The sequence below is a fragment of the Leucoraja erinacea genome, chromosome 23, assembly GCF_028641065.1.
Source record: "Leucoraja erinacea ecotype New England chromosome 23, Leri_hhj_1, whole genome shotgun sequence".
In the NCBI taxonomy this organism is placed as follows: domain Eukaryota; kingdom Metazoa; phylum Chordata; class Chondrichthyes; order Rajiformes; family Rajidae; genus Leucoraja; species Leucoraja erinaceus.
In genome coordinates, this window is record NC_073399.1 from 4,783,160 (window position 1) to 4,794,621 (window position 11,462).

An 11,462-nucleotide genomic window follows, 5' to 3' on the forward strand; every position below is an offset into this window, starting at 1 on the left:
GGAGCCGACCCCTTGCCTAGGATGACAAATCATAACTTGTCTCTTGACCTGCTGCTTGAGTTTTGCACTCACTGGGTTCTAATCAGGAACCTTTTTCAGCGATATGATTGCAGCCAAATATCTCACGGCAATTATCACATTGCTGTCAATGAAGCAGCCTTTTTCAAAGCATTTGCTAAGCAACAGGAAACAAAGGTAACAACTCATTTTATGATTACAAACACACTGTCATATAAACTGTCTCTAAGCAGCTCATTCTGTACACAATGAGTAATGGCACCTGATATACAGTATAACTCTATCCAATCTTCCAACACTAACCAACACTAGGAATATCCTAATACACAATTTACCAAGCAACAAGACACAAAAACAAACTGGCAGCTATCCAGTTCTTTTGAAGTTAGTCTGAAGAAGGGTTTCGGCCCGAAAAGTTGCCTATTTCCTTCGCTCCATAGATGCTGCCGCACCCGCTGAGTTTCTCCAGCATTTTTGTCTACCCAGTTCTTTTGTTGGTTTTAAAATCTTCACATGGTAACATGATGAGCAATTTTAAACCTGCTAATCCTGAAGCTTAAGGTGCTACATTTTATCTCCATTGATTAATTTTGCAGATTTCTACCTTCGACCCAATGCTATCATGTTTTTCTAACAGAACAGATGCATAACTTCAAGCAGCCCTCCAGTGTAGTTGCTTTTGTTTCCAGGGTTGGATGTTATGTGTCACAAAGCAATTCAACTGTGGTAACATCACAAAGGCACGTCCCATCCGCATTTACATTTTTCCTTCTAAGACTTGTTGGATATTTGGTAACTCAGTGAGCCCAGTATGAATTCTATTCACATCCCTGCTCACTCAGTCCCGTCTGGGACATCCCTTGTGTGTCTGGTCATACCCAGCCACTGACACTCTCCTCTGCCTAGCGGAGCTGGTCCTTACCCTCAATAACTTCACGTTCGACTCCTCCCACTTTCCAAATACAAGGCGTAGCTATGGGCACACGCATGGGCCCCAGCTATGCCTGCCTATTTGTAGATTACGTCGAGCAATCCTTGAACTACATACCAGTGACCTTATGCTGCTTCGACGACTGGTGGACCTCCTGGCCACTGACTGACTTCCCAGTTGAACTTCCATGCAGAAGGTACACCAGGTTTCCGACACTCCACATTCCTTGACCTCACTATCTCTATTGCAGGGGTAACCGATCAGTCCCTGGCTATCTGGAACACTTCTCCCACTGCTTTCTGTAAGGACTTTCTACGCCGCATCTGCTGATGAGGCGTTCCACACCAGGACATCTGTCCTCACTATTCAGGGAACTGAGCTGTTCTTCCATACCCCGCAACACTGCTCTCTCTCCCATCCCCGCACTCGCAACAAGGGCCGAGTCCCCCTAGTTCATTATCCTCCATCAGTTTGAAAGATGGATTCTTCCCTTCCCTCTCGGTCTACCCCCTCCCCGGTCACTTTCCCTTGCAACCGCAAGAGATGCAAAGACAAAACAGGCACAAAAGCTGTCATTGCAAATCCTCTCATCTATATATGATAGAAATTATTGCCAGTTTGCAGCTCAATTGATTTGATTTACTTGAATGAAGCGTTAAAGATCATCGTTTGCCCTCGGTCCGCAATAATCAGGGAGTCCCTGGCACTTCAACTCCCCCTATACCTCTCTTTGGGTCTCCTCCATGGGGAGCAAAATGAGGAGCATATGAGTCTGCACAGCAAAACCCAATTTTGTTAGTCTGTGAAGACTTCCCCTTCCTCGGCTGCTGTCTCCTTCAATGCACTCCTCCTTTTCCCTTTTGTGCCTCAAATCAGTCTGAAGAGGGTTTCGGCCCGAACGTTGCCTAACATAGATGCTGCTGACCCGGATAACATGTTGTAACTTCAGCTTCACTTTAATGAACTTATACAGAAATGTCCTTTCTTAGATTCAAAGAACTAGATAAAGTGTTATGCTTTACGGTCGAGGCCATTATCCAAGTTGAAATGCAGAAGGTGAACAGGTTTGCTCCACAGTTCTGTTGAAGGGTCATCAGTCTGAAACACTAACTCTTTCAGTTTCTTCGATGCTGCCTGGCCCTGAGTGCTTCCAGCATTTTATTATTGAAAGATGGAAGAGACAAAACAGGCACAAAGCTGTCATTGCAAATCCTCATCTATATATGATAGAAATTATTGCCAGTTTGCAGCTCAATTGATTTGATTTACTTGAATGAAGCGTTAAAGATCATGCCCTGGTTATCAGGGAGTCTGGTTATATTTTGAAGGGAAAATATCCCTTGATTCCATTCAGCATTGTAAGAGCTAAATCTAGCTCTCCAATGGCTTTTTGAAACATACATCCATAGAAAATGAATTGGCCTCCACTGTTAGCCTTTCTGTGGCATTGGCCTCCACTGCCTTCCGTGGAGAATTCCAGAGATTCACTACTCTCTGGGTGAAAAGGTTTTTCTCATCTCAGTCCTAAATGGCTTACCTCTTATTCTTTAACTGTGACCCCTGCTTCTGGACTCCCCCAACATCTTGAACATTTTGCCTGCATCAAGCCTGTCCAATCCTTTAAGTATTGCATATGTTTCTATAAGATATCCTCTCATCCTTCTAAATTCCAGTGAATACAAGCCCAGTCGACCCATTCTTTCATCACAGGTCAGTTCCGCCATCCCGGGAATTAAATTGGTGAACCTATGCTGCACTCCCTCAATAGCAAGAATGTCCTTCCTTAAATTAGGAGAACTAAACTGCACTAGTTTAGTGAACTAGTCTCACCAAGGAGATACAACTGCAGTAGGATCTCCTTGCTCCTATACCCAAATCCTCTTGCTATGAAGGCCAACAAGCCAACATAATTTTAGGTCTGAAGAAGGGTCTCGACCTGAAATGTCACCCATTCCTTCTCTCCAGAGATGCTGCTTGTCGCACTGAGTTACTCCAGCATTTTGTGTCTAACTTTGACATAGTTTTAGACCTGACACAAATAATACAATATTAAAGAATCCTGGAATAACTAAATGCATAACATGCATGTAGTCGTGATATGTAACTAAAATGTCAAGAGTCCTATAGTGTGGTGCAGTAGCACCTGTGTCAAGTGTTCTCAATGATATTCTCAATCTTGTTCTCAATTATGTAAGATATGAAATGAAATGGGTTGGCCTCTATAAAAGCATTTCAATAAAAATGATTTAATTTTGCCTTAATTCTCAATCACGTTCTTGAGGAGATCGCAGCGTGTCATTGGAGCCCTCTTCTGCAAAAACATGCAAGAGATAAAGTATCTTAACAACAACTTTGAGAGTTTTAAAAACATTTTAGAGAAAAAGAGGCCCGAGGGTGAAATGGAAAAGAATGAGTTAACCAGACAACAATACAGTAAGCCTTGACTTAATATAGAGATATTTACAACACCCAAGTCACAACAAAATGAACAAACATACAAAACTATGCAAGGCTACTGACTCAAAGGAAGTGCATCACAGCTTGAGGAGTGAGTCATATTACTTTTTTGTGCATTGAACTTCAGAAGATTAACTGCAAATATATACAGGGACTCCCTAGGTTACTGAACACCTGACTTACAGAAACATGACTACGCAATTATCTGGTACATTGTTAAAGCATTTTTCAAGATAGTAATATCTTGAATTATCTATTAATATTAATAATATGTTTAATGGTAGTTATTAATGAATGGATACAGTTATATATTACATTAGTTTAGTTAATGGTATTATGGGGGGAGAATATTCAATGAAATGAGAGAGTGTATGCAGTGCAATATGATATGGGCAACTTTAGCTCTAGTTCAACTCTAGCGCTGCCTCAAAAAGGCTGGCAGTATCATCAAAGACCCATGCCATCCTGGCCACACACTCATCTCCCTGCTACCTTCAGGTAGAACGTACAGGAGCCTGAAGACTGCAACGACCAGGTTCAGGAATAGCTACTTCCCCACAGCCATCAGGCTATTAAACCTGGCTCGGCCAAAATTCTGAACATTAATAACCCATTATTTGTTATTTGCACTTTATCAGTTTATTTATTCATGTGTTTTGTAGTCAATGCCTATTATGTTCTGTGTGCTGAAGCAAAGCAAGAATGTCATTGTTCTATCAGGGACACATGACAATAAACTTGAACTTGGTTCTCCTGAGGTGACTGATGTGGCCAATGTGGGAACCATAGATATTTGCCACAAATGGAGAATGTGATTGGTGAGGGGAAAGGTTCAACTGTTGTTCATGCAGGACTGCAGGGTGATCCTGATATGTGTAAGAAAGAACTGCAGATGCTGGTAAAATCGAAGGTAGACACAAAACGCTGGAGTAACTCAGCAGGTGAGGCAGCATCTATAAAGAGAAGGAATGGGTGATGTTTCAGGGTCGAGACCCTTCTTCAGACCGAAGAAGTAGGGTCTCGACTCAAAACGTCGCCCATTCCTTCTCTCCGTAGATGCTGTCTCGCCCGCTGGGTGACTCCGATAGATGCCCCAAGGCTCTGAGTACCAGCCTGAATGCTTCTTCTCCTGATGGAGCGGTCATGAGCTAATGATTCCCAGGAGTTAGTGGGAATTTCTTCAAAGTGGCTTAAAACATATCCCCAAATCTTTTGTAGACAAAAATGCTGGAGAAACTCAGCGGATGAGGTAGCATCGATGGAACTCAGTTACCTGGTCAAATCTTGCCATGACACAACTTTGGAATGGAATATCTCTTTCTGGACTATGGGTGCAGGACACGCAAGTGATGTGACCTGTTCAATAATATTAACTGAATGGAAGTATAGCCTCAATACTGGAGATGTTGGTAAGGCTTCAGGTGTTAACATTCTTCCAGTGCTTTCAGATGCCTGCTGTACATAATCCAGCATCAGAAGCATTCGAGATGGCCGGGATCAATGCTGTCCAATTGACCATGTGCTGTGGTTCAGATATTCTTTTCCACAATTGGCCAAAGATGCATTGAAGATGGTGGTGAATTTTATCATCAATGTCTGCATTTGCAGACACATGGCTTCCAAGATATGGGGTATGGTTCTCATTTTCCAGGGTCTCATCATCTATCTTCTATATAGAAACATAGAAACATAGAAAATAGGTGCAGGAGTAGGCCATTCGGCCCTTCGAACCTGCACCGCCATTCAATATGATCATGGCTGACCATCCAACTCAGTATCCTGTACCTGCCTTCTCTCCATACCCCCTGATCCCTTTAGCCACAAGGGCCACATCTACCTCCCTCTTAAATATAGCCAATGAACTGGCCTCAACTACCTTCTGTGGCAGAGAATTCCAGAGATTCACCACTCTCTGTGTGAAAAATGTTTTCCTCATCTTGGTTCTAAAAGATTTCCCGCTTATCCTTAAACTGTGACCCCTTGTTCTGGAATATTATTACTAAAACTCTCATCTTGACCAATTCCTGGCTGCGTTGTAATAAAATTTGCACAAAAACAATCCCCCATAGCGCTACGATTTTTCGCCACCTTACTCACCATTCTCCTCTGCTGCAAGTCAAATAAGTTTTGTTCCGATCCGTGAAATAGTACAAAAGTTATAAAGGTTTTGAAGGTTCCCCCGAAAAGAAAACTTCTGTAACACATGAAGCCTGGGTTTGTTTCTCCCTATCCAAGCAGAGGCTAAATGTTACAAACTTTACTGCTGAAATTAGTCAACTAGGGAGGGAGAAGGCATTGAACCCACAATATTCACCAGGTAACCTTGGGGATGATTGTAAATGTCTTTCTTTCCTGGCTTTTCAGTCTGAAGAAGGGTCTTGACCTGAAACGTCACCCATACCTTCTCTCCAGATATGCTGCGTCTCCCGCTGAGTTATTCCCGCCTTTGGTGTCTATTTACACTAGGAACACTGTGTAGGGATTAACAATCCTGATGGGGTGACCAGTCTGCATGTACGAGTTCCACTGCAGAAGGTGTCATAGGCAAGTTTAAACCTGCCTTCAACACTTCTGCTTTAAAAGCAGAACCACTGCATAGTAAATAAATGAACACTAAATTATTCATCACATCTGACCCAAGGGCTGAAAAGGTCATAAATAAACAGAGATTCTTGCACTGGTTATTGTGCTGCATTTATCAGATGCAGTGGATATAAATACAAGGTATAAAACACCTTTTTATTTGGTCCTTAACTCTGGCTGCAATGAACTTTGATTTAAAACCTTCCGTTAAATATATTACAAGTTTAGGTCAAAGACTGAGCGAAGTTAGAGTACAGCGTTACAGAAGCACAACATATGCACGGTTATACCACACTCGTCTCTATATTATCATTCCAAAGGAGGGTGGGGGGGAATTATTGAATGACATTCCCAGAACACTGGAATAATATCCAAATGTGAATAAAGGCAGAATTTAACAACGTTGATTACAAAAAAGACTACTTCTAATTCTGGTAACGAATAAAACAATATAACGCTCCAAATGGCACACATGTTAATTAAAAACTAAATCTGAGCTATGATGCCATATTAAACCAGTGATACTGTGCAGAATAACACCTTCCAGGTGATTTTAAACCACTTTTATCTCAGTAAATGTTATTAATTTTACTATGAATCAAGGGATTTGCATATTTGTAATTCTATTCCCAGCTACATAGCAATTAACTGAATTAAAATTAGCATTATGAATCATGAGGTCATTAAAATCTGATCTTGAGTGAAGACATGTCAAGACACAGTATCAGACACCAATGTTACATCAATTATTTAGATTTTAAATGAATCAGATGGCAGTCAGTGTATTTAATGTACTGCAATGTGGATCTGAAGCTATCTCAACATGAAGTTGTACCTGTGAGACTTTGACCAAATTCTTTTGATCCGTACTTACGTAATTTACCGAAATAAAATCTGCCTGCAGATTGAGCTTATGTATATTACTGCAAACATTTAGAAGTCGATTTAAATTCCAGGCAGCAGAGATGAGTTGAAAGAAAATAATCAAATAGACAAAATTGGAAAATAGACAAAATTGGAAAAAGAGCAGGCCACTCAGCCCATCAAACCTGCTCCACCAGTAAACAGAGTCAAGACAGATCTCTAAAGGGCCTGTCCCACTTTCAAGACCTAATTCACAACCTCTGCCGAGTTTGCCCTTGACTCATACTTGCGGCATGGTTGTCACGAGGTCGTAGGTAGGTCGTAGGTAGATCATAGGTAGGTCGTGATGCTAGTCATAGGTACTCGTGGCATCAAGTAGGTCGGGCCATTTTTCTAGCCTGATGAAAAATGTCCACGAGTAAAAAAGGTTGTGAATTAGGTCCTGAAAGTAGGACAGGCCCTTTAATGCGAGTCAAAAATACTGCAGATGCTGGAAATCTGAAATGAAATAGAAAATGCATAAAACACTAAACAGGTCAGGTCACATCTGCAGTAAGATTCTCCACACTGGCCCACAACACTGGTTCCCCACAGAGCTATGTGTAGTCTCCAGCACTATTTACTGTACATTCATGTCTGTGTAACTAAGAACAACCAGAACTCAGTCTTCATTTTCGCAGATAATACCACTATTGGCAGTCAAATCAACAACAATGTTGAGAAGAAGTACAGGAAAGAGACTTTGAACTTTGTCTCATGGTATCATGGCAACTGGGCCCTTGATGTCAGCAAGATGACATTTTTGTTTTTTGATCTATAGAAGCGAGAGGGTGAACACAACTTTGCCTTTGTCAATGGAACTGCAGTAGAGATTGTCAGGTTCTCAGGCGTCCAAATCACCAACAACCTTGGTGTCTGAAGAAGGGTCACAAATTCCTTCTCTCCAGAGATGTAGCCTGTCCCGCTGAGTTACTCCAGCATTTGGTGTCTATTTACACCAACAATCCAATCTGATCCATTCTATACTGACGCAGTGATGAAGAAAACACATCAATGTATTTACTTTCTTCCACATCTGGGAAGATTTTGGCATGTCCATGATGCATTACAGAATGGATTCTGATGGGATGCATCTTTGCCTGGTGTGGCAACTGCACTGCCCTCGTCCACCTGAACCTGTAGATCCGCCCCGGGCCACTAAGTTTGAACCGGCCTGTTCGCGGAGCTCGGATTCGGCCACGGACTTACCATCACCCGACGGGGGACCCAACATCAAAAGCCTGGTTCGCCTCAACGCAGAGGGAGAACAAGGAAGGAAGAGACAAGGACTTTAAGACTTTTGCCTTCCATCACAGTGAGGAGGTGCCTGGCAGACTCACTGTGGTGGATGTTAAACTGTGTTAATTGTGTGTTCTGTTATTTTTATTCTCTGTCATGACTGCAAGGTACATCATTTCGTTCAAACTAAAAGTTGGAATGCCAATAAAGGATACTTTGCTTTATTCTGCCAAACCTGTTGAGTGTTTCCAGTATTTTTTGTTTCTATGATGTGATTGATCATTTCAATCCAGTGACCTTTTACTCACTCAATTATCAACGATCGGGCAATTATCAATTATCAATATCAGGCAAAAGGTATAGAAGTATGAAAATGCACACCTCCAGATTCGGGGACAGTTTCTTACCAGCTGTTATCAAACAACTGATTCATCTTACCACAACCAGACAGCAGTGCTGAAATACTATCTAACTTTTTGATGACCTTTGGACTATCCTTGATCGGACTTTGCTGGCCTTACTTTGCACTAAACGTTATTCCCATATCATGAATATACCTACAGTAAAACTCTGTTAATTGGGCAGACATAGAATTGATGTTATTCGATTAATACTCTGTCAGTGTTTTAATTCACTTTGTTATGGTACACATAATACACATCCTAGTGAAGCCTGTAACTATATAAAGGGCAAACAGGAAGCAGAACTGGCCTGGTTTCAAGGAAACGCTGTCTTGAAACACAAGCAGGTAAGTTTCAAAGGGAAGGTACACAAAATTCTGGAGAAACTCAGTGTCTATGGAGCAAAGGAGATAGGCAACTTTTTGGGCCGAAACCCTTCTTCAGACGGGATTCAAAGGGATGCAGGCACTGCACCCCAGTGAATAAAAGGAAGTACAGGAGTGAGTTTAGAGACAGAATGGGAATGGGAATGAGAACTCCATGTGTCAGCACTAAGTGACCCAGATGCCAGATCATTGAGATTACCAAATAGTTGAATAGCAGATTTTTGGGGGTATTTAATGGAAAAGTTCACAGACTGCACTTCCAAGCCTTTTTGGGGAGACAATCCCAAAGACTCACAACCCGCAGAAAAAATAATATCTCATCAGCTCTGCCTCCAATAGGTCATAGGTAATAGGAGCAGAATTAGGCCATTCATATAACCATATAACAATTACAGCACGGAAACAGGCCATCTCAGCCCTACAAGTCCATGCCGAACAAATTTTTTTCCCCTTAGTCCCACCTGCCTGCACTCGTACCATAACCCTCCATTCCCTTCTCATCCATATGCCTATCCAATTTATTTTTAAATGATACCAATGAACCTGCCTCCACCACTTCCACTGGGAGCTCATTCCACACCGCCACCACTCTCTGCGTAAAGAAGTTCCCCCTCATATTACCCCTAAACTTCTGTCCCTTAATTCTGAAGTCATGTCCTCTTTCGGTCCATCAAGTCTACTCTGCCATTCAATCATGCCTGATCTATCTCTCACTCCTAACTCCATTCACCTGCCGTTTCCCCATAACCCCTAACACCTGTATTAATCAGGAATCTGGGAAATAGGATGTTTTGGACAGTGAGGGATCCCAAGTTGTAGATTGTCCCACAGAGGAGATGGTCTCTAACCTTACCTCGTCCACCAGGGCTGAGAACTGCTCCAGGGGACAATAAGCCAGGTCGCCGAACACCAGGTTGCTCTTCATGGAGTCGGCGCTGAGCTTCTCCCGGCGGCGCTTGGTGAAGAAGACGGCTTTGTTCTTGCCGAGGCTGGGGAAGTGTAGAGAGGGCAGGAGCAAGCCGGCGGCGCTGAGGGACACGACTAGTAGCGGCCGCTCGCCGCTGTCCAGGAACTCCTGGATACACAGGCGGTGCTCCTCGGTGCCAGCGCACTTGTGCCAGCGCTCAGCCTTCAGCTTCATGGTCTTCAGCACGTAGTCCTGCAGGAAATCCCAGCGCCTGTCCGAGATATTGTCCCCCATGGTCGCCCTCCACCTCCACCTCCACCTCCACTGCAGCCGAACTCTCCCCGTCTGGGAGCCCGAGAGATCAGCGTGTCGTGCCCATAGTAACCGGCTTGTTTGCGGTTTGTGTTCACACGTGGAGCTTGAGTGAGAGAGGAAGGGGGAGGGAGAACATGGTTGGAAACTGCAGCTCCAGCTCAATGCAAACTACGCCCCTCCACACTGGTCCCATTAACAAGTCAACTACAATACCCCCCTCGCCTGCTGCTAACTACAAACCTCCACTGCAGGTAATTCCCTTCTCTCCACTCTCATGGACTGCAATCCCCCAGAGTAAACAATACCCCCTCTTCCCCAACATGGTCCTCCACTGATCCATCAACTGCAGCCAATTATAAACATGACCAATTCTTAAGGACTTGGTCTCCTTTCCCGACCTTTTGGAATCATCAGGGTACCGCAGGATTGCTGATTTCAGAATGACGCGGATAGATCTACATCTCCGAATAAGATTTGGAAAAATTCTCAGCGAGGGCAGCAGCATTTCTATTTCCACTTTCTCTCTTCCGATTTTTATTTTTTCCATATACACACTGCGTTTTGCACTCTCCGCCATCTATTTTTCCAGTTTTCCCCTTTCTTTGGGTAATCCAACTGCACTTCCTTCCCATAAAACTAGAGGCTGTACATAGAATGGATTACGGTATTACATACCTGGCACCTAAAATTAGGTTCCACTGTACTGTTTTGTGCTGTGTTAACTTCTAATAAAATAAACAAAAACAAAAAAAAGAAAGCTAAAAAATAGCTTTGTCAATCAAAAAAAAAAAAAAAAAAAAAAAAACTGCAGCCAATTACAATCCCCCCCCCAATACAGACACAACTCCCCTCCCCACGGCCCCATCGACTGTATGTATCCCCCAGTGTAGACAACTACCCATCATCACTGGCCCATCAACTGCAACCAACTACAACCCCCTAGTACACACGACTCTACTCCCACCTCCCGTCCATCGAGGGGATCTATCACAGTCGCTGCCTCAAAAAGGCTGGCAGCATCATCAAGGACCCACACCATCCGGGCCACTCACTCATCTCCCCACTACCTTCATGTAGAAGGTACAGGAGCCTGAAGACTGCAACAACCAGGTTCAGGAATAGCTACTTCCCCACAGCCATCAGGCTATTAAACTCGGCTCGGCCAAAACTCTGAACATTAATAGCCAATAATCTGTTTATTTGCACTTTATCAGTTTTATTATTCATGTGTGTATATATTTATGCAATGGTATATGGACACACTGATCTGTTCAGTATTCATGCCTACTACATGACAATAAAACTCTTGAACCCTTGTCCTC

General features: G+C 43.0%; 1 protein-coding gene across 1 annotated transcript in view; it reads right to left on the minus strand.

The window, feature by feature from the left end:
• LOC129708122 (dynein axonemal heavy chain 9-like) overlaps window positions 1-10,138 on the minus strand; it is a 295,482-nt gene extending 285,344 nt beyond the window's left edge. Inside the window, exon 1 of the mRNA XM_055653686.1 lies at window positions 9,772-10,138. Coding sequence (XP_055509661.1) covers window positions 9,772-10,119 — 348 coding nt within the window. The 5' untranslated portion in view covers window positions 10,120-10,138. The remainder of the gene's footprint in view (window positions 1-9,771) is intronic.
• Between the last annotated feature and the right edge of the window lie 1,324 nt (window positions 10,139-11,462).